This window comes from Sorghum bicolor, chromosome 3, assembly GCF_000003195.3.
Source record: "Sorghum bicolor cultivar BTx623 chromosome 3, Sorghum_bicolor_NCBIv3, whole genome shotgun sequence".
NCBI classification, from domain to species: domain Eukaryota; kingdom Viridiplantae; phylum Streptophyta; class Magnoliopsida; order Poales; family Poaceae; genus Sorghum; species Sorghum bicolor.
In genome coordinates this window covers 2946408-2970568 of record NC_012872.2, presented here as the reverse complement: position 1 = coordinate 2970568, position 24161 = coordinate 2946408, and the positions used below count along the sequence as shown (strand labels likewise).

General features: G+C 43.6%; 2 protein-coding genes across 2 annotated transcripts; one reads left to right on the top strand and one right to left on the bottom strand.

The window, feature by feature from the left end:
- LOC8084346 (BTB/POZ domain and ankyrin repeat-containing protein NPR1) lies at positions 1318–5736 on the bottom strand. Its single transcript, XM_002454966.2, has 4 exons — positions 5019–5736; positions 2577–3324; positions 2211–2408; positions 1318–1904 (listed from the first exon to the last, which is right to left on the bottom strand). Exons 1-4 carry the CDS (start codon positions 5571–5573, stop codon positions 1654–1656), a joined length of 1752 nt encoding a protein of 583 aa, XP_002455011.1. The 5' UTR covers positions 5574–5736; the 3' UTR covers positions 1318–1653.
- Positions 20874–21679, top strand: LOC8084345 (monothiol glutaredoxin-S2). Its single transcript, XM_002457143.2, has one exon. It carries the CDS (start codon positions 20949–20951, stop codon positions 21309–21311), a length of 363 nt encoding a protein of 120 aa, XP_002457188.1. The 5' UTR covers positions 20874–20948; the 3' UTR covers positions 21312–21679.

Below are 24161 nucleotides of genomic sequence, written 5' to 3'. Positions count from 1 at the left end.
AGATCCTTAGATTGGATTCTCCCATCCATAGTAATCAATCTCCACTACCATAACTAACCAAACGCTTACCAAACTCTAACCGACTCGATATGGTAACTCGAGTGACGGCAGTAGGAGCGGTGGTGCCCCTACTAGCAGCGCGCTGCCCTTAGGGTGAGTTGGTGGCTCACCCCTCCTTAGGCCTCTCTTGGCTCGTTTGCTCTGTATTGGGGGGCTCTATCAGATGTATGGCAGTTGTCCAATTACCATTACTTCACTTATTTTTGTCAAACCTTTAACATAGTGAACGTTATAATAAAATCAAAATCCTTCTTATCTAATAACATTCCCTTGGTGCCATTTGAACTTGTAACATAGTGAATGTAATATTAGGATTAAATTTCTGACAGGAGAACCATATTTCTCTCTGGGAATCCTCTATCGCAAGGCGCACAACACACTACTAAACCATAGCTCGAACTTGAAGCAGAGCAACCTTTCATCGCAAGGACTGAGGGGCTCTTTGGATCGAGCCCCGGCAAAACCTGCCCGAAGATTAGGATTGAGGAATATGCACATAGAGAGAGACGCTAGGTGCTCGCCAAGGGGACGGGCGCAGTGGGCAAGAAGCGAAGCGGAAGCGGAAGGGCGTGCGGATTGATGTGGACAGCGATGACAACGAGGAGGATCAGAGTGAGAGGGGAACAGTGCTGTGGCTAGTGAGCGGAGCATTGTCGCGGCCACCTTCCGTGGTCAAGAATTTAAACGTCATACATACGTAGAATGTGCCTGATGAACATATTATCTTAGATACATTTTCATTTAGCAAAAAAAAAGGGAAAAAAGACCAAAATAATAAGGTATCCAACGTGACAACTGTCGTAACATATAGTAGAACTCTTCCTAGATGAATTTTCGTAATTGTTTCAATCTTACTATACGAAAATTTGTAAGTTTCCAAGGGAGAGACGCAGACGCCGGCCATGCGAACTCGGAGGTTCGGAATGCCGTGGTGGTGTCCACTGGGCTCCGGCGGCGGCACGAAGTTCGGCGTCGTTCACAACCGCGATGCCGCGCTAGCCCTCGTTGATGCGATCGATGGACGGGTCGCCGAAAGCCAGAATCGCAGCAGGCCAGAAGTAGAAGCTTTCTACCTTCCGCCTGGGCTTCTCATGTGCTAGTAGACTCATTACGTAGCCCAATAGGCCCAACAGCGGTCCAACTGTTCGCTTCGTGTAGTCGCAGAAACTCGTCTTCTTCCTCAGTTCCAAGCAAAAGGACAGGTAGCCCGAGTCTCGCTGTCGGGAGGTCAGGTCACCGTACTGGTGGATCGGCCTCTATCCTTCGCAAGCCATGGCAGAGGATCTTCGTTAATTGCTCAAAACGCCATTACAATCCCGAGCAGCTAGCTGCTGGACACACACGCGGGAATTTGACTACGCCACACTGTGACTACTACCATTACAATCTCCAGTACCGATTTACACCTAGTATATAGTTAGTAGGAGTATAGGTTCTGCACTAATACTATACAATACAAGCACAAGTGAGCATGATTACGATCTCTATGTGGCCAACGGATTGGGAGAATATCAGGCGATGCTAAAACTGTTAGGACCAGGGGGATCATCAGCTACCAAAATGGCGAGGCAGAAACAGAACCCATGCCTCCTTTCATCTCCGAGGCCGGACGGCTCCGATTCCGATCGACGTCGTCGACGACGAGGAAGACGACCGGGCCGCCGACCTGTCGTTCTCCTCCTTGTCCTCGCTGAATGCCTTGTGAACCAAGTCTTGCAGGTCATGGAACCTCCTCTTCTTCTCTGTGGATGTGTCTCGTCCGAGGGAAGCCAGCTCGGTTTCGTCATCCATGATCTTGTCGAGCACTTTTGAACACCGTGGGAAGAAACGTTTCCCGAGTTCAACTGGTACACAGAAATCAGCTTGCGATTAGTCCAGGTTCAATCAAAGAAACAAAAAAAAAGTCAGTGTGTGCCTGCTACAGCTTGCAAGCCATGGAGACATGCAAGAGTAGTACTCTATTGCTGTGATTGACTTGGAGATCTAATAATTTTACAATGTAATTTAATCTACAAGATTTATGTAAACCCCTATAGGTGAAAAAAAAACATAGTTTCAGCTTCCATAACTACACATATGCAGAAGAAGTCAATAGTAGTATACTTAAAATAAAGTGCTGTGGTTAAAGAAAGAGGGAAGCTGAGCGTCACCTGTTTTGGCTAGGGCTCTCATCCGAGCCAAGTGCTCTTCCTTCATTATGAAAGGAGTATCGTTCAGGTCAACTGTCCGCTGAATCTCGGTAGGCAGATTAGCATTAGAACCAAGGGTAAATTCCAAGGTTCCATCAACTTGAGCAATGTCCATTGCTACCCTTGCCTCCATGGGGAACAATATCCTCGCTAAAGCAACTGCGTAACATTAAAAAAGAGGGACACGTGAAGACATAAGTAAGCATGGAAGATACTCAAATAATTGTTTACAAAGAACAGTGCTATCTGTTCAATCCCACCAGCCACAACAGAACAAATTATTCTGGAAACCATGGCACTGTACACATTTTCTCAAACAAAGATTACCTCGGTTTTCAAGGTAGAGCAACCTTCCACGCGCAGAGTCTCCTTCTATTGCAAGAGAAACTGATGCTTCTCCAAGATGTGGGTCCCTTCTTTCAGCTTGCTCTAGTATCTCAATACATAATCTATCTTTAGGAGAAGGCTTTCCATCCTCAGTAGGCCCAAAGTAATCCCCATGATTTGTAAGTCGTTTAGAGATCTGTACTGCTTTTCTGTGATCAAATGTGAGATCTGACGGCCGAGCTCCCTTGGTCAAAAGAGAGACAATGATTTTAGGTTCCCTTCTCATAGCAGCAATGTGAAGAACCGTATAGCCTCTTGGGTTCCTATGATTAACATCTGCAAGTGCGAAATCCAGAAGTTCTGTTGTGATCTTTGAGTCGCAATGTTCGACAGCATAGTGTAACGCATATGCATCATCGAGATTAGTTTTTCCTTCCTTGAGTAGCATTCGGACTAGCTCTACATCATCAGAATCCAGCGCCCTGTGTACTCTTCTTACATGTATGTTAGGGAAGCCCTTGTCCTCTGGTAAAACTAATCCAAGACTTAGCCTTGCATCAACAATTGCTTTGACAACATCTGGAGGCAATGCCTTCTCAAGAGTAATCATATCCAGATTTGACCGAACTACTACATCAAGGCATCTCTCAAGCAGTTTCACACAAGATTTGTTGCATAAGTTGGCAACAGATAAGATCAATGGGAGGTTGTCCACTTCAACCTTATCAAGGACATCAAGGAGACGCCGCTGCAGGGAGAACCACGTGGCTTAGTAATGGCATATTAAAACAGAAATTTTCATAAACAATTATAGCGATACTAACACATACGAAACAAGAATACTAAACGGCCATGCCTGTTAAAACAGAAAAATTCATAAACAATTATAGCGATACTAACACATACTAAGCAAGAATACTAGACGGCCATGCCTGCACATCAGTGTCACTTGTATAAAGCAACAGTGGGGAAAAAGGAAAGAAAGACCAAATGTCGACTGATCTTATCAGGGATTCTTGAGAAAGAACTAAATAAATAAATATACAGTAAAATATACCAGAAGACATAATAACATCTCCAGGTCCCTTACAAACATTTGGTTAAAATCGCTACCAGAAATGGGGGAGCAAGTAGATAAGGAGTATTGTGCTTTGCATATGCAGAGGGACAATTGTCAGAATGGTGGGATAGCACACCCAGACTCTAGAGTTCCACTTTGAGAGTTCAATTGAAGATCCCAAAAAATGTGCAACTAATTGCTTGTTTTCTATAAATATTAATGGTCCAGGACTTTAGTACTTATGTTACTTTCTGCACAGTGGAAGAAGCTCTAAGTAATAGCAAACTTTGTATGCATGGTAGCAATGGTGAGTTTCACCATAACCTACAGAATAGCTCATGATCGGCAATTTGCTTGATTCTTAGACCATTTTATTTTCCTTTCTAGAGATAACCATTTGGGTTTGTTTGAACTACTACTACAAATATGGACCCAGATGGTAACTTGTCAAGTATCACGCTCCATAGATGGTTGCATCATCTTATATCTATACGCACGGTAAGAATTATGTGGAAAAACTATGATGGCTTCTTTTGTTTGTATGTTTATCCTTTCTGTATATAGGTGTAAACTATCGGTATCCAAGCAGCCCAAAACAGATAGTGCAGAGTTTGTGTTTCTACTCAGTACTCTACAAAGGGTTGCTTTTTTGCTTAAAGCAAAAAAAAAAAAGTAAACAGCTTCATCATATCTTCATCACAGTTACTGAAAAGTTACCCAACAACACATCTTAGGTTAGGTGAATTCGTGAACCTGAAGCAGCTTTTTAGCCAGTAAAATACATGTATCCAGATAGTCTCACTGAACTTATTGGACCAATGGATCAGTGGTTCAGACTTTCAGTGCATGGTTTGAACTGACTCATGACTTATGGTGCAATAGCGCAGTTTGTGCGCACGTGCAAGCAGCTGTCAATTGCACACCACTCAACTTGTCCTGGTCTACATCTAGAAGTCTAGAACTGTTTACCAATGATTACAGTATCAGCACGAGCTTACTGTCACTATAACAGGCAAATTTGGATGATTGACAGTATTTTGCATATGCAATGGGTTAATGGAAAAACAAAAGATGTTTCATCCGAGGGGCATGTGCAAAAAGAAAAAACATGCGAAAGGGGTGTGATCTTTGTTTGCCGCTTCAAGTATCATCTGCGTGCGCTGCTCAACGGGCGACGAAAGCTTCGTTACAAGCCACCGATTAATGGCAAGAACACGTCCGCGATCAACACGCAGTCACGCATAACAGGAACCGCGAGAACTAAAAAGGCGCCATGAATCGCTGCCCAAGTTAGCTAACAGGGGCGGCGCGGCGCGGCGTGCGTGGCGCCGTGGCGTGACAGAGACAGAGAGGGTTCAGTTCAGAGGGGGATGGAGGCGGACCTGGAAGAGGTTGGTGAGCTCGGCGACGTCGAAGGTGGACGCGGCGAAGAGGACCTGCGCCATGAAGGCGACGGCGGGGCGGCAGCCGACGTGCGCGCAGCCGTCCTCGTCGACGCAGAGGCAGGCCGCCTTGGGGAGGGCGGCGACGCGGCCGCTGTAGAGGTAGTCGACCACCAGCCGCAGCGCCTCGTACCCGACCTCCACCTCGTCGCCGAGGAGATCCCGGAGCTCCACCTTGCCCCTGTCCCTGCCCTTGTCCTTCTCCTCGCCGTCGCTGGCGGCGCGGCGCGCGAAGACGTCGCGCAGGAAGGGGCTGCGCGCGCAGAGCACGCAGCGGTGCACGCGGAGGTCGGGCGCGCCGGGCACCGCGATGCGCGCGTCGGAGAGGAAGCCGTAGTCATCGGGGGAGCGGAACGCCGCCGCGAGGTTGTCGGAGAGGCGGCGGAGCGCCTGCAGGTCGGCGTCCGCCGCGTCCGCCGCGGCGGCGCCCTCGACGGAGGCGCTGTCGGAGTCGGAGAGCGCGACGGCGGTCAGCTGGCTTTCCATGGGCTCCATTGGCTGGGGGTGGCGGCAGGCGTGCCGGAGATGGTGGGGAAGCCGCACAGCGACGAAGTCGAAGCGAGCTAGCGCCTAGCGCCTAGCGAGCGAGGAAGGAAGGAGGGGGCGCGGGGAAAGAGACGGATTTATGGCATTAGTAAACGTTTGCGACTGAGGTGGCAGATGGAGGGATGTTCCGATTTGGCCCTTCTCCTTCTTGCATTTTGGAACCATATCCTGTGGCTGTGGTTGACCAACCTAATTCTTTATCACTTTCTTGCATGGCCTTGTTTAGTTGGCAAAATGAAAAATTTTCGGACAATGTAGTACTTTTGTTTGTTTGTGGCAAATATTATTCAACTATAGAGTAAGTAGGCTTAAAAGATTCATCTCGCGATTTTTGACTATATTTAATGCTTCATGCATACAGTATGGCGCAAGATTCGATGTGACAGAGAATCTTAAAAAGTTTTTTGTTTTTAGGGTGAACTAAGACCTTGTTTAGTTCGCAAAAATTTTCAAGATTCCTCGTCACATCGAATCTTTGGTCGCATGCATGGATTATTAAATATAGACAAAAATAAAAATTAACTACACAGTTTACCTATAATTTGTAAGATAAATCTTTTGAGCCTAGTTACTTTGTGTTTGGACAATGTTTGTCAAATAAAAACAAAATGCTACAGTACCCAAAAACAAAAAAATTTACGAACTAAACAAGGCCTAAACATGGCCAAGGCAAATGTTGCTCTAGTAGAACATCTTGTGTAATAGTAGTAGCGCATTTTAGTAGGTTATTACGTTTTGTCGAGGATCATGGATTCTGTGTTACATAGTATCTCTTAAGAGCATTGTTTATGTTGAGTGATTTGAATCAGAAATAAGAGACATTTCTCCTTTCTGCACTAGAATATAATCTTCTTATTTTTTTGTCTCCTTCTTTGTCTCTAGAGTTGTTCTACAACTTCTTTTACCTCTTACCTTTTTTGAATAAAATTAAAGTTTGCTTTTATTTGTTTGGCTAATAATTTATGACAGAAAGTATTGTTGGTTAATTTATTGTGAGAAAAAAATATTACTAAATAACTAATAAATTTAGCTGATAAGCTAAAACGAACAATGGAGCTCAAAACCGAACCACTAGTACGGAGTCACACCGTGCATATATCTCGACATGTGTTTAATTCACCAGGAGTCAGAAGGGCGAAACTGGAAGAAACACGGAGCGAGAGAGAGAGAAAAATACAAAGTAGGCGTCGGACCCCTTCCACGTACTACTCGTAGGCCTTGTTTAGTTCTCACAAAATTTTGTAAAAATTTTTAGATTCTCCGTCACATTGAATCTTTAGACGCATGCATAGAGTATTAAATATAGATAAAAATAAAAACTAATTATACAGTTTGGTCAAAATTGACGAGACGAATATTTTAAGTCTAATTAGTCCATGATTGGATAATATTTTTCAAATACAAACAAAAGTACTACAGTGTCGATTTTACAAAAAAAATTTTGGAACTAAACGAAAGCCTAGTAGATATATTCCACTACTCCGGCCGGACCCCGGGGCGGAGGCGGTGTCGGCTGGACGGACGTGGTTCATCGCCGCCAATGCCATTGTGATTTGTGATTTGTGAATGTCGGGCAACTGGGCAGTGCATGCGCGTTTTGCTTGCACTTGCACAGCAGTACAGGTACAGCACCCCGGGCGGCCGCGAGTGCCTGCATGCCCTACCCTACACGGGCTACACGTCGTCGTTTACTCGAAACAAGGCAGGGAGCTACAAGATACCTACGGTACGTCGGCGTCAGAGGCTGCGAGCTTATTTTAGTAACCTAACAGTAGTGCACCGGTACGTGCACGGTCCCAGAAACCAAAAGCCTGCAGCGAGATGATGTTTAGGTCATCCGCAATTGTTATCAAATAACTTTAGAATAAATTTTATTGGTTCTTAACATCACTTTATAAATAGCTAGCGAGATGATGTATAAAAATAATAAAAAAATAGCACTCTCATTAGCTATCGAGGAGAGAGATCAAATAGCTAACGACTTATAAATAGCTAATCTAGCACGATGTTCTAAAAAAATAACTCTCTCAGGGCACTCCCAATACAAAAACCATTGTGGTTTCTATAGATATTAATTGTAGTGCCACCTAAACATTTTGCTGACGTGGCAAGAGAGTTATTAAAGAGAGAGAGTAAAATCATAGAAACTAAGTCTAAGTTAGAAACCATGTCTACACAAAATCTAAGATATAAAGTGATATGATTGGCCGGTAATGAAGAAAGAATGAATGTGATTGGATGAAAAATATTTTATAGAAACTATCCGTTGATATCATAGTTTCTATAAATAGTATATATAAAAATTAATAGGTATAGAACCTACATATAGTTTGTAGCATTAGGAGTGCCCTCACAATACTCTTCACAATAGCTAGTGACTTTCTAATAGCTAGTGAATTCCTAAGCTAACTATTTGTAAATTTCTATTGAAAGCTTTTAATATTCTTCCTAAAAATCAAATAGCTAGCGATTTAAACAGCATCGCGGACGCCCTTATATAAATTGTGTATGGGCACAGGGCACGTCGGGGTAGCACTAGTCTATGCCTGTGTTGGGTGTCGATGCGATCGAGACAGTTCAGAATGGCCGCTCTGGACCACATTTGACCGGCTGGCCGGATGTGAGAGATTTATTTATTTATTTCTATACGTACGTCGTATGCGCCAACAACTTGTGTACGTATACGTACTTTGACTCATCAACGTGCCGGGGGCTATGTGTGTACACAACTTATTGCATTGGAATCTTGTAGCTTCTTACTATTTGGAGTAGCAGCCTAGTACGAGCTGCACATCTTGGCCTTTGATCTGTTTGCAGACTTCAAATAAAACCGTAGTACTTCTGTGTGTCCATTTGACTTGAATTCGTGAAATGAATTTGTGACGCCTGCCTTTGCTAGAGCACGCAGCACTGCAGCAGCACTGATAATAATGGAAGAAAAGCATCAGTTGTTGTAATTGTAGCATGCATGCATGGTAACTGGCAAAATATATTGTTGCTTGATTAATTATTGTCTTTGAACCGTTCGATTGGGGTTGGCCGGTCCATGCATCCACGGTACCTATACGCACCGAAATTCTAGATGCTTTAGCTTTGCGATATATTGTTGCTTGATTAATTATTGTCTTTGAACCGTTGGATTGGGGTTGGCCGGTCCATGCATCCACGGTACCTATACGCACCGAAACTCTAGATGCTTTAGCTTTGCGATTTTAGGAGGGGAGAAGGTACTTTTTTTTAGGCTGTTGATGTACTAGCATCAAAGTATCTTTTAGCTAAGGCTTTCCTTTATGGTGCGTCAGAGTGAGCTAGGTAATTAAGTACGTGCTTGGATCACTAGGGCTAGCAGGTCTAGAGCTAAGCTAGGCCTTGTTTAGATGTGAAAAATTTTTGGATTTCGGTATCGTAGCACTTTCGTTTGTTTGTGGTAAATATTATCCAGTTATAGACTAACTAGACTCAAAAGATTCGTCTTGCGATTTACAGTCAAACTGTGTGATTAGTTTTTGTTTTCGTCTATATTTAATACTTCATGCATATGCCGCAAAATTCGATGTGACAGGGAATCTTGAAAACTTTTTAGATTTCGGGGTGAACTAAACAAGGCCTAACAAATTAGCCCTTGTATCCAACATGCCCTTGTATCCTCTAAACTTTAGACCTCTATATTTAGAGCTAATTTTAGCTATAGCTAGCAAATTTCAACTCGACTAAAATTTAAAGTTAACTTTGGACCGCATATTTGGACACTACATCATCAAATATATTTTCTCAATGTATTTGTTTAATATCATAGATACTGTTACTTTTTTATAAAGTTTGTTAAACTTAGAATAATTTGACTTAGATCAATTGTAGAAACACATTTATTTTGGAACTAGACGTACTGAACTGACACATGGCGGGTCTTGACTGGCGAACGAAAGAGTCAGAATATATATCTCCAATCAGGCCTTGTTTAGTTCATGAAGTATTTTGCAAAAAAGCCAAAAACCCAAAACCTTGAGACTCCCACCAAAATTCTAACACCAAAATCTTTTGGTTTTGGTGTTCACTTGCCAAAAAATTTGGCAAAACTTTTGAGATTCCCTTCACATCGAATCTTGCGGCACATGTGCAGAACATTAAATATAGATAAAAAAATAACTAATTGCATAGTTTATATGTAATTTGCAATACGAATCTTTTGAGTCTAATTATTCCATTATTGGATAATATTTGTCAAATACAAACGAAAGTGCTACCATATCCATTTTGCAAAAAATTTTGGAACTAAACAAGACCGATATTTTGCAAAAAGTTTAGGGCCAAAATATTTTGGACATGTTTACTTCCAAAATGCAAAATAGCAAAATTTTTTGCATTTGACCCAAAATATTTTGGAACTAAACAAGGCCTCAGCCGGCCCGGTCCGGAATCAGGTAGTCGTTGTCCGCTACCTGGTGTCGCCAACAGCAGGGCAGAGCAGATAGAGCGTCGCGTCCGCATCAATGTTTGGATCCGATTCGGTGAGCACTGCATTACGGTCATACTCCGTACATCTACATGCACAGCAGCAGTACAGCACCAACCAAACCTCAAGTGCTGGACGGCTGGCAGGAGTTCAGAAACATGAGCACTGCGACGACTAGCTACAGCCTCTGGTTAGATCAAACAGACAGCCACAGTCTATGTTATCCAGATTTCATAATCCCGAGATCACGGTTGTCATAATCTAAAAAGTATCCAAGTCCTATCCGCCGAAGTACGTACGTACGTACGTACGTACTTGTTTAAAACAAAACCGGTTAAGTACTTATTAAAAGGCAGAGCCATGCATGCCTACTCCGTGTCCTGTCCTCGTGTGCACCGCAGCGCAAATGTCTGCACTGTTGTATCCTGTGTATGTCCTGACAATAATCAGGCGGATTGGTGCTCCCGTCGGGAAACTGGGGTCTTGTTTAGTTTCAAAATATTTTGTAAAATATGAATAGTACCAATTTTGTTTGTATTTGACAAATATTGTCCAATCATGGATTAACTAGGCTCAAAAGATTCTTCTCGTCAATTCCGACTAAACTGTGTAATTAGTTTTTATTTTCGTCTATATTTAATACTTCATGCATACGTTTAAAGATTCGATGTGACGGAGAATCTAAAAAATTTTGTAAAATTTTTTGAGAACTAAACAAGTCGTGGGACTAAAAAATGTTTGATTGTTTTTGTACTAGTGTATTCAAAAGTAGAGAGCGAGAGCGAATAATCAGCCGTCCACGAGATAGTAGCTGGCGAAAGAGAGACAGCAAGCTGGCGCAGGAGACGTCAAAGTCAGCCGGAACGTAGAACACGGCGGCGTGACTGTCCTTGTCAACTCGGCGGCGACAGCAAGGAACGGCGAGGAGGATATCGGCATGTCGGGGGAGCACTGCACCGGAGCAAAAGCGGAAGGAAAGCGATGATGAAGCCGACGCCGTGGCCCGTGGGCGGTGCGTGGGGCGCATCGATCGTTTACCTGATGAGGTAGCAATCAGTCACGTTTGGATCTGCTGAGACTCGGTGAGCATTGCACACTTGCACACCACCTGCTCCCTGGCTCCATCAATATTCTTTATGTTCATGCGAGGATAAGAGAGGTGCTATCGGAGAAAGAACCCATAAAGACATCATAAGTACTGGCACGTGAGTACTGTTGCAACAACGCTCGACTCTTTTTTTTTTCCTGTCTGGTCGTGTACTATGATCTTGTTCAGTTGGCGAAATTTTTTATTTTTAGATACTGTATCACTTTTGTTTATATTTTATAAATATTATTCAATCATAAACTAGCTAAACTTAAGAGATTCGTCTTCTAAATTACAGACAAATTTTATAATTAGTTTTTATTTTCGTCTACATTTAGTATTTTATGCATGTATCATAAATTTTGATGTGACGAAGATCTTGAAATTTTTTAGTTTTTGGTGTCAAGGCCTGCAGAACCTGAGTATTCCTACGCCACACGGATTCCTCTGGGGCCGGCGCCGGATATGTTGTCACGTTGGATTTGGGATTTGTTTTTCAACATCATGATGGCTTGGTGTTACAAGGGATTTTTTTTTATCTATTTCTAGCACTTTCTTTAAACTAGTATTTTCAAATCTGATCCGGTAATTTATTAAAAAGGCAATTCTAACACTTTCGTGGTGGTGGGCCTGGGGCTTTGGGCACACGCACAAGGAACTCTCTATCGGGGAACCTTTTCCTGGTGGTGGCGTTCAAAGTCAGCAAGAGCTGCAGCTGGCGGCTCATGCTGATATGTGCTGGGGCCGCCTACCGAGCACAGCTACACGAGGCACTGGCATAGTGACACACTCAAACGGTCTTGTTTACTTGCTTAAAAATTTTGAAATTTTTCAGCACATCAAATCATACGATACATGTATGGAGCATTAAATATAAATTAAAAATGATTAAATATAGTTTATCCGTAATTTACGAGACTAATCTTTTTAGACTATATGATTGAACAATATTTATCAACTACAAATAAAAATACTATAATGTTTATTTTGCAAAGAAAAAATTGCAACCAAACAATACCTAAAACGGGCAATTAGTCCACGGTACAGCTGGTCGTTGCCACGTGGCCGTCTTATGACCGCACCGCGCCATAGCATGATTCTAAATTTAAACAGCAAATCGCACCGCACCGCGCCATACTGTGGAAGTACGCAGGAACATGTATGGTGAATATCGGCTCTATTCACTTGAACTTGGACTTATAAACACGGGCTATAATATAATATTTTTCTCTCACAACAAACAAACAAAGTTGATCATAACTAATAAAACCATTCACACGGATTTGATTTTTTTCTGCCTCCATCCACCGTGCGCCACCGCCGGGTGTGCAACTTGGACTTGCACGTCCGTCTCTCTCGGCTCCCATCACATCACACTGCTTTCTTGTAACCTTTCAGATCACTGAAATTAGTTACAGTATCTATCCATATATATACGCGTATCTATATATCCACATATAAATGTAAATAGAAAAAAATAAACAACAACGAGATGAGATGGGAGAAGAAGCTTCCCCGTTGCTGTCGGAGGAGACGTCAGTGATCCAATCAGATTCGAGGCCCTGCACCTGCCTTGGCAGCGTTCAAATCCGTGGAACGACGGAGCGATCAAGGCAGCGTGGCTGACTCGCTGTACTACTGTGAAAGACCACGACCATGGCATGCAATCACATCGTTACGACTCAGACCCTATCATTTGCCCCCACAAAACTAGTATTGGGGCCTTGTTTAGGCTTTGTTTCGTTGGTGAAGGAAAAAAAAATTTACGATCCTGTAGCACTTTCGTTTGTTTGTGGTAATTATTGTCTAACTATGGACTAACTAGGTTCAAAAGATTCGTCTCGTAAATTTCGACCAAACTGTGCAATTAGTTTTAATTTTTGTCTACATTTAATACTCTATGCATACGTCTAAAGATTCGATATGACAGGGAATCTTAAAAAAATTTGGGTTTTTGGGTGGAAGTAAACAAGGCCTTAGTTCACTCCAAAAACCAAAAACTTTTTAAGATTTCTCGTCACATTGAATCTTGCGGCACATGTATGTAGTATTAAATATAGACGAAAACAAAAACTAATCGCACATTTTGGCTGTAATTCGCGAGATGAATCTTTTGAGCCTAGTTAGTTCATGATTATGCCAAATAAAAATGTAAATGGTACAGTACCCAAAACCAAAAAATTATCGAAACTAAACAAGGCCTTATTTTCTCAAAAAAATTGCAAAAGTTTTCAGATTCCTGTCACATTGGATCTTTGTGGCACATGCATGGAGCATTAAATATAGATAAAAGAAATAACTAATTATAAAGTTTACCTGTAATTTATGAGATGAATCTTTTGAGCAGAGTTAGTTCATAATTGGACAATATTTGTTAAATACAAATGAAAAATGCTACAATATCTATTTTGCAAAAAAAAAAAATTGAAACTAAACACGGCCTTGGCGTCTTGCTGGGCTTCGTACACCAGTCCTATATGTGTATCCTTTATGTTATGTTATGTTTTGTTTTCCTTTTTATTGTAACCCATCGTATCAGTTGGGCCGCGTGCGACCTGTAAGCCCAGACAGCCCAGCACAAAGCAGAGAGCAGGACGAGAGGCCTCATTTGTTTTCCCTCCGATCCAACACATTCCCACGCGAGGAATGAATGGTGGAGAGCTCGACAACTTGCAGCGTTGCTGTGGCTTGGCAATCAGTTTCTTTTCTTTTCTTTTTTTTTTAAAAAAAAATGAGACACGCTTGGCATTTGGCAAGCAGATATTCAGATGGATGGGAGCTGCATGCATGCATGCAGCACCACGGGACGTCGGCGTGGCTTGGCTTGGCTTGGCGTGGCGTGCGTGTGCGTGTGCGTGGCGGCCCGCGGCCAAATGCATGTGGTACCACGTACGTGTCCTCGATAGTCTACTCGAAGCCAAGGCACAGAGTACCTTAATCAATCACGTACGCTAGCAAGAACAACCTGTTGGCTGTAACTGTATAGTCATCATGCAATGCATGGTGGCGATCGGCGATACCAGTTGTTGAGAAGCTCCATCTGCTCTGCTGGAAGGTTGGTTGGGGTTTCCCTTTCTGAATCCGAAGAATGAAGGCATATGTGGAGGTGCTAGCGGATCGACGCTGAGGCCTAGTTTAGTTATGAAAACTTTTTAGTTTTCGGTATTATAGCAATTTTGTTTTTATTTGATAATTATTGTCGAATCATGAACTAATTAGATTTAAAAGATTTATCTCGTGATTTACAGATAAACTGTATAATTAGTTTTAATTTTTATCTATATTTAGTGCTTCATATATATACTTTAAAAATCGATACGACAGAGAATTCTAAAAAAAATATATAGTCGGGCGGGGCAGTGGTGGTTGCAGAGAGGCCCCCACGCTGCATGACACTAGTCCCAGTACCTAGGCTACTGTGGTTAGGCCTTGTTTAGTTCACCTTAATAATGAAAAAGTTTTCAAGATTTTAAATCACATCGAATATTACGGTACATGCATGAAGTACTAAATATAGACGAAAATAAAAATTGATTACACAATATACCTATAAATCACGAGACGAATCTTTTAACTATAGTTAGTCTATGCATGATTGGACAATATTTGCCACAAACAAACAAAAATGCTACAATAACGAAATCTAAAATATTTTCGCATCTAAACAAAGCCTTAATTAGCAGCACCACGCACTGGAGGCCGAACCAGACGAGCTCTCTGGTGGTGGTGCATACGATCAATAATTCTACTCGATACATGCATGACCACTAGTGGTGGTGAATGGTGATGACAACCGGCTAAGGTAGTGTAGCCTAGTCGGCGCTAGCTTGCTGCTTTAGCAACAACGCGCTCAATAATTCTATCTAATCTAATACATGGCCCATTTTCACGCATCAATTCATATTAGTGCTATCGTCAACACGTGTTATGCAGTACATAATCTCTCATGGGAGCGAGCAAGGCGCGCGCTAGCGCTAGCTTAGGTTAGTTTAGCTTGTGACTAGTTGTGACACAATTGTGGAACTGTGATTCTGTGATGTTGGGTCATGGATCTCAGGTCAACGTCAAAATAGGGCACTTAGATGAACTAGAGTCTAGTGAGCCCATTTTAGTCCCAAATAGTCCCTACTTTGTCAAACAAAAGGACTACTAAATAGACTAAAGCCTTGTTTAGATGCAAAATGTTTTTAAAGTTTGACACTGTAGCACTTTTGTTTGTATTTGACAATTATTGTCCAACCATAAACTAACTAGGCTCAAAGATTCGTCTCGCAAATTACAGATAGACTGTGTAATTGGTTATTTTTTAATCTATATTTAATATTCCATGTATGCGCCCAAAGATTCGATGTGATAGAGAATCTAAACTAAGACTAAGGGCCCGTTTGGTTCAAGAGGCTAGAGACTAGCAACTAAAACAAGGAGTATATTGGTAGTCCCCTACCATGTTTGGTTCAAGGGACTAAAGACCATTAAAATGCTGGACAATGACAAAGATATTCCTATTCAATGCTTTTGGGATGGGTGGGAGGGCAATAATAGAGGGGCATGAGCTGTTCTTTTGGGCTTGTAGTCCCAAATAGTCGTCTTTAGTGGCACTACGACTACAGGCATTAGGCCCTCTGTTTAACAAATTAGAGACTACTGTAATTGCGACTAAATTGGGTTCACTAGTCTCTAGTCCAATCTAACCAAACAGGGCCTAAAGTGGGTTTGGGTTGCATCCCCTCAAGGGGTGACTATTTGGGACTTTTAGCCCCACTTGACATCACATGCCCCTCTCTCTCTCCCTCCTCTTTATTGTGTCGCGACCATCCTCACCACCCATAGACCCAACCCTGTGCCCGTCACCCCTCTAGATCGGTGTTGACGTGGGCGCGACGCCACCCCACTCTATGTGTCGCTACCGCTAATCCACCTCCTAACACAATTCTTTGTCCCCATAGGCACGACAGCTTGGCCAACTGGCGGCACCGCGGCCCCTGTCAGCGCGTAGCTTCCCAACCCCAACTAGTGATGGATGATGTTCCTAGCGACGTCGTGGACCACATCTTCCACTACAACTCCTTCCTCGGTGACGGCGTCACGTCCCTTCCACCCTCACAGTAGTGGCGACGACGTCCACTCCTTACCTTGCAGCAGTGAGGGCCGAGGAGCTGGAGGAGCAAGTGTGGTGGTAGACGTTCAGAGGAAGAAGAAGAAGAAGAAGAAGAAGAAGGGTATTTTAGTCTTTGTTCAGCAGCTTTAATACCTTTTAGTCACCACTATCCCTAGATCCAAACAGAATAGAAGACAAAGTTTACTACCTGTTTTAGTGTCTAGTCCCTGGATTATAGAACCAAACAAGGCCTAGATTAGTACCAGTTGTTGTTAGTTTTGGCTTATTTAATATAAGAAATAGACATATGGATTGAGCCAGATTATACTACTCCACTAATAAGTTTGCTTGTATTGTTAGGCCTTATTTAATTCGCGAATTTTTTTAGGTTCGGCTACTATAACACTTTTGTTTGTATTTAGTAATTATTATCCAACAATTGACTAAATAGGCTCAAAAAAGTTATCTTACAAATTACAGATAAATTATATAATTAATTATTTTTTATCTATATTTAATGTTTTATGTATATGTCTAAAAATGTAATGTGATAGAAAATATCTTGAAATTCTTTGAGGACTAAAGAAGGCCTTACTTCAGCAGCTGCAACGAACGCTGATGATGAGGCCGCATCCACCACCGTAGTCGTCCACACCGCCGAGAGAGGCTAGGGGGCCGGGGGCAGGGGCGGATCGGGTTGACTTGAGCCTACCTATTCATCCATAAGTGCAGCTGATCGATCGATACTATTCCAGGGAGATTCGATAGAGGAAGATTCATGGATTCTCGGGACCAGGGATCCATGATCCCTCCACCGCGCGCGCACGAATGCCTGCTGTAGGAGAGTGAGAGAGAGAGAGAGAGCCGTGGAACATGCATGCAAGCTAAGAGCCATATATACACACGATTATACTCTCTATATAGAATTTAGATATCGTTCCATACGGTCTCCAAAACACAACTTTGACATCTTATTTTTATAAAACTATTTAGAATAAATGATATATGTATACTTTTATGAAAGTATTTTGACAAATCTATTCATATAATTTTTACATTCGCAAACTCAACCATTTAAAAGTTATCGATTATTTATATTTCTAATGTTTGACCAAAAACTTGTCCAAAACGACATCTAAATTCTATACGGATGGAGTATATATATATATATATATATATATATATACCACACAAAATACAATACTAGTAATAATATAGTATACTCTCTCTATCTCAAATTCTAAGTCATTACAAGAATGGCAACATATCATATGCAATCCAGCTTCGTGTGCAACCTATGCAACCACTAATTAAGGCCACAGGATCTAGATCCAACGTCTGATGTTTTTTTCACTTAAACCCCTCCACCTGTGGGTTTAAAATCTAACTTGTGTGTATCCAGATGGGAGGGTTTAAGTGAAAAAAATCTTAGACATTAGATCTAGATCATGTGGTCTTAATTGGTGGTTGCATAGGTTGCACACGAAGCTGTGTTGCACAGGATACGTTCCCACTAGAAGAATCTTGGAGAGTCGAAACATCTTAAGTTTGACCAATTTTATATGATAGGATAATAAAATTTATGACATCAACTAAGTATTATTAGATTCTTCATTAATTATTTTTTCATAGTATATTTATTTGATGCCATAAAACTTTGTAAATTTTTCTATAATTTTGGTCAAATTTGAGATGCTTTAACTTTTCAAAATTATTTGGAATGGAGTGAGTATAATGCAAGCTGACGACGACCATGGCGCATACACTAGTGGCACGCAATGGCATTGCCGCACCACACGAAGCAGCAGCCAATCAACCTAAAAATCTTTCTATCTCCTGAAGCTAGTGCGGCAAATCAGCACCAAAAGCGCGCGCGGGCTTTCCACCAAATGTGTCGTGGAGTCGCCCACAGGATAAGAAAACTACGGCCATTAGTTTCGCTTCCGTTCCATGGATGGACGTGCGTGCCCTGGCTGCCTGCCGGTGGAGTGGAGGAGGCAATTGCATGCTGCAGTGGGCTGTGGGCAGTGGCAGTGCCGATGCGCGCGCGCGCGTACGTAACCCATGACGATGGCCGATGGGCCACCATTATTACGGCATTGCCCACCATCACATGCATCATGCCGTACATGGTTGGGTTCTGGACGAAGCAATCTTTCATTATTATTTTTTTGTTATCATCCTTATATTTTACAATAATCGCAGTGCAATCAGACATCTCATATATCGCTCATCTCTTATGCATGTACTATGTCAGTATGTGTGTGTGCATGCGCCAGCAGGGTTACGGTAGCAAATTGGTGAATGGTAGTGAACAAATAAAGATGCAGCACCGGCCGGTCGATGCATCGGATCGGATTCGATCGGAGGCCAAAGAGTGTCTCTCGTATGCTTGCAGCTGCACTAGTCACAAATTAATGTTCCTTTTGTTTATAGATAGATACTAGATACTAATATAATATTATTGGTGCCTATGAACCTATCAGCACACTGTTTTTTTTATAGTTTAAATTCCTTTGTCGTTATTCGATACACTTACGAGTTTCTCCTTCCGTACATAAATAAATGCCTCGAGAAGTCAATTTTTTTTAATTTTAACTAAATATATTTAAAAATATACTAATAACATGAAATATATTTTCATAATATATTTATTTGTATATATATAAAATATTGATCTTATTCGATATATTTTTAGTCAAAGTTAACAAAGTTTGACTTCTTAAAAAGCGAGATATGTATTTATTTGTGAAAGAAGGGAGTACGACACTAGCTACTTCCGGCCGGAATCCGGATGATGGTGCACGTACTACGTCTGTGCCGTCCGATCGCCCGTGGAGAAGGTGTGTGGTGCATGATCGAGATCGACGCATATGCATGTGGCCGACGACGTGTCACATGTGCATCACATCGTAAGGCCTGGCTTAACGTGATCGGCATGCATGCATGCTGATCGGTCGAGTCCACCACCCTACTGGTTGTCTCGGTCCTTGTGCTGGCCGGCCGGCGGGCCGGTATTTGCTGACCGGAGTGTAGCAGCTGCCTTTTTGCTGCCGACAATTCACGGTACTACTGTACTCCTCCGGTACTCCCATCACGTCGTATGGCCACGCACACAGCAGTGACCGTGACGTCACCACCCCGCGATCGCGACCCGTCAACGGCACTCAGCACCACGGGATGGGAAGAAGGGGAGACCGCCGGACAGTCGGCCACACACGACGCCGACCCGCGCGCGCGAATCGATCTCCGCCGTTCACGTCGCCTCCTCGGGATGTGGGCGACGACGAGCGCAGGGAATCATCGATCAGCACCAGGAATGCAACAGCTAGCGACGTCAACGGCCGGGCGCCCGCCGCGGCACGTGTCCGGTGCGCCGCGCGCTCGCCGGCCGCACCGAACGATGACGCCACGGGCGCTGCTCTCCCGTCGTGCTGACGTACGACGACTACTGCTGGGACACGCATGCAAGGCAATGCAGTGCAAGTAGTACGTTTCTTGTTTGACGAACGCCGGCCGGCCGAATCGCCTTCGCCTAGGGCCTTGTTTAGTTCGGAAAAATTTTGGAAAATAGATACTGCACTTTCGTTTGTATTTGACAAATATTGTCCAATTATGAACTAACTAGACTCAAAAGATTCGTCTCGTCAACTTCGACCAAACTGTGCAATTAGTTTTTATTTTTGTCTATATTTAATACTCCATGCATGTGTCTAAAGATTCGATGTGACGAAGAATATGAAAAATTTTGCAAAATTTTCTGGGAAGTAAACAAGGCCTAGCTTCGGCCTCCAGGCATCGTTCTAGGTACGGAGAAGACAATGCCAGAAATCAAAACTTTTTAAAATTCTCCATTACATTAAATATTACGACACATGCATAAATCATTAAATATAGATAAAAGTAACTAATTGTATAATTTGTCTTTAAATTATGAAACGATTCTTTTAAGCATAGTATTTTTAGAATTAGTTCATATAGAATTAGTTCATAGTTAGATAATAATTGTTAAATATAAACGAAAATTCTACGGTATCTAAAGTTTCGATCGAATTTCAAGCGGAGGCTTGTTGCACTTGCACGCAGATTATAGGACTTGCTTAGTTCGCAAAAAAATTTAGACATTGTTACGGTAATATTTTTATTTTATTTAATATTAATGTTCAATCATAAACTAATTAGCCTTAAATGATTTATCTTATAAAATATATGTAAACTATATAACCAATTTTTATCAGTATTTAAATATGTTTAATAATTTGATGTGATGAGATGAAAAAAATTTAGAAATTAAACGTGGCCTTACATTGACGAGATTGCCTCCACTAGTCGGGACCAGCGCGTATCAGCCAACTCGCGGGCCGGAGCACGGAGAGAAGAAAAAAAAAAAATCAGCTCAAGCACCACACACCTTCTCCACGGGCGACCACCCGCTTCTTTGGGTGGCGTGGCGCCTCCCCTTCCGGCCCGGCCACGTGACGCAACCTCCGGCCCCACCCCTCGCCGTCACCGCCCGCCTGACGTCACCCACCCGCCCCGCCGATATGGGGGCATCAGGCCATGTGGTGTGCCGCACCGCACTGCAGCTCCCGGCTATATATATAATACCCGGCGAGCGCGCTCTAGCCTCTAGCTACTCCTAATCAGCGCTTAATCAGCAGCAGCAGCAGCAGCCAGCAGGGAAGGATGCAGGCGGTGGGCATCCGGCGTGGTCTGACCATCGACCCGGCGGGGGAGGAGGAGCCCGCGGCGGCGCGCGTGGGGCGGCTGGTCCGGGAGAGCCCCGTGGTGATCTTCGCTCGCCCCGGCTGCTGCATGGCGCACGTGATGAAGCGACTGCTGCAGGCGGTGGGCGCGCACGCCACCGTCATCGAGCTGGACGCCGGCGCCGCCGAGGAGGAGGAGCTCGCGGCGGGGGCCGAGGGCGCAGGCGTCCCGGCGCTCTTCGTCGGCGGCGACCCCGTCGGCGGGCTCGAGGGCCTCATGGCGCTCCACCTCAGCGGACGCCTCGAGCCCAGGCTCAGGGAGCTCGGCGCGCTCTGCGCCTAGCTGTCCGCTTGCTTCTCCGCCGTCGATCCATGTGTCCGGTCAGCGTGCCCGCGGCCGGGCGCCCCGGGCTGTACATACTACGCGCGCGCGCGGCGGCCTCTGCGATTTGGAGAAGGAAGCTTCAGGGTGCTGGGAAAAGAGTTTTTATTTACAGGGTGTTTCGTGTTCGTGACAAACGGCACTGGACCTAAATGTGATTAATTACTCAGGAGTAATACTACTACTACTACTAGTTTCTCTCTCTCTTTCACAGCAACAAGCAAGAGAGAGAGAGAGAGAAAAAAAAAACAAGCTTCTGTTTTGTCCTGGACTCATCGATCGATCACTCCTGGTTTATTTGTTAACTAATAGTATGATGAAGTTGTTAATCGCAAGGTGCGTGAATGTAGTTAGCATAAACTAGCGCACATGATTGCGATGCAGGCGAGTATATAATCAATGCGTGGATCCTACCTGGAAGCCCCGATTATGTTATGCCCAGCACGGGAGATAACATACAAAAACCTTAGCTTAATTAGCGCCGGGCCGGGGGCGACGTACTTACTACTTATTAGTGGAGGCCGACGTCACCGCGAACTTAATCGCGACCCTAATGGCTGCCGGCCGGACCGGTTAATTCGTGCATCTTTGATCGCGCAGGTGCCAGGTCCGGGAAAAAGCAATCGGGGTGCCATTATTCCATCTCTCTCGCTCGCGCGCTTCCTCCTCCATTCTTTCCCTCGGCAGATCTGGGCCGTTGGTATTGCATCGACCATCTCTGGTTGACTGGTTGGCCGCCGCCGGAAGGCATCTCCAAGGGAGACGACGACGATCGAATGGAGGAGGGCGGCAACGGGATGGCTGCGGGGAACGGGGGCAGGCATGTGCCGGCGAGGTGGGGGGGTTGGGCGAATCGATGGGCGGACTCTTTGCAGGCGTGCACCGGATCCCACACTGTTCACCCGTGTCCACGAAACCGGCCCAGCGATGGATCCAAGGTGGGTAGGGTAGTGTAGTGTGCAAAACACTGCTCCGTCCCCCGCACCCCAATAATGGGGCAGCAGTAGCAATACGACAACAGTATTCTACTACTTCCAGAGCCTCCTCACTTTGGTTTCTCCAGTTAAAACTTATATGACTCGATTATCTAATTTATACTTTTGATAACTATATTATAAAACTACTGTATGTATTAACACTGACCTTACAGCTTACTAACGGTGTAATAAGCCGACTTGGACACCGCCAAACAGAGCTTAATAATTGCCTTGTCAGCTTCTGATTGATGATGACAGGGGATCAGAGGCTCGTAAGCCACGTCACCCCTGTCAGCTAGCTAGCGTAGCGTAGTAAGTAGCGTGCAACTCGTTTGTCCTCTACTGCGTGCGTGCTATTCCAGCGTGCCACCAGTAATAATTTTATCTTGATTTTCTGGGTCAGGTTTGTTTGGCTCCTACTAGTAGCAGACGATCAGTTTTATATTCAGTCGCAGACTCGCAGTAGTAATAATAGTTTAAGTACAGTGCACACATGAGACATGACGCGCTGGCTTGTTCTACTGCTACCAGCACACTAGTATAATCTGGGCAGTGCTTGGGCCTTGTTTAGTTCACCCTGAAAACCAAAAAGTTTTCAAGATTCTCCGTCACATCGAATCTTATGGCACATGCATGAAACATTAAATATAGACGAAAACAAAAACTAATTACACGGTTTAGCTGTAAATCACGAAACGAATCTTTTGATCCTAGTTAGTCCATGATTGGATAATATTTGTCACAAACAAACGAAAGTGCTACAGTACCGAAAACTTTTCACTTTTCGGAACTAAACAAGGCCTTGGTATTAGCGCTACAGATTCTCATTCTGGCAGCAGAGTTCAGTTCGCGCGATCCGAGTTCAGATGCCCTCCGAGCTTTGGCCGCAGCACGCAAGGGCATCCATAGTCACTGACATGTATGGTGCAAGATGGGATCCCACGTGTCAGGCTCTACTAATGCACTTACAATACTGTTATACATGTGGGTGACATTGCAGAGTCGCGCCACGATTCGGGGAAGAACAAGATTTGCACGCTAAATTCAGCGGGGGCGCTGGGCCGGCTTCTAGTATACTACTGGGCCATCTCTCTCTCTGGGCTTCGGTTCCTGCTGGCCTCGACGGTGAGCCCACGATGGAGTCTGGCCCAGTATCCACCTCATCGTTTCCCTCTTTGGTCGTTGGAGAGAGATGGCCCATCCCTTTTGGTTTCTAGCAAATTAGCCTGGCCCAATTACAATGTATCCCTCAGCTCTGGGCCCACGGTTGCAACTATCGTCTGGGCCGGAGACTACTCCTCTTCCAAGCTTTTCTGTACTGTTACGTTTCAGGATACCCTCCAACAAAATTAGATTTGAAATAAAAAAAATAATATATAATATAAAATTTGGTATTGTCAGGCACGTCTTGCTAGAATGCGTGAAATTTTCGCTATTTTACCTTTTGTTTTAAGTAAGCGGGAGAAATCTTTTCTATGTAATTTTTTTTAAAAAAAAACAAATGTAGATTTTTTCTCTTTATGTCTAGAGTTCAGATGTCCCCTGTTGTGGTATGGCAACTCTGCACAAAGTTGGGTATTGCTTAATCAGTTTGTTGTTTTACGACTTAATAATAAAAAAATTACGCTATATCTACTTCTTACTTTTATATTTTGCACATCAAATCCATACATTTGTAATCAATCACTAGGGCGTAGGTATTCCCTTCTTCCCAAAAAGAAAGTGTCATCCCCACTTACCGAGAAGTCAAACACTTTCAACTTTGATCAAATATATATAAAAAATATAGATATATAAGAAAATACCATAGAGACACTATTTTTGTAGGACATGG

Coding starts and splice junctions, on each gene's coding strand:
- LOC8084346 (XM_002454966.2), bottom strand. CDS start 5,573: ATGGAGCCCATGGAAAGCCAGCTGACCGCCGTCGCGCTCTCCGACTCC. Junction 3,325..5,018: donor AGCTCACCAACCTCTTCCAG/GTCCGCCTCCAT, acceptor TTCTCCCTGCAG/CGGCGTCTCCTTGATGTCCT. Junction 2,409..2,576: donor GCTCTACCTTGAAAACCGAG/GTAATCTTTGTT, acceptor AATGTTACGCAG/TTGCTTTAGCGAGGATATTG.
- LOC8084345 (XM_002457143.2), top strand. CDS start 20,949: ATGCAGGCGGTGGGCATCCGGCGTGGTCTGACCATCGACCCGGCGGGG.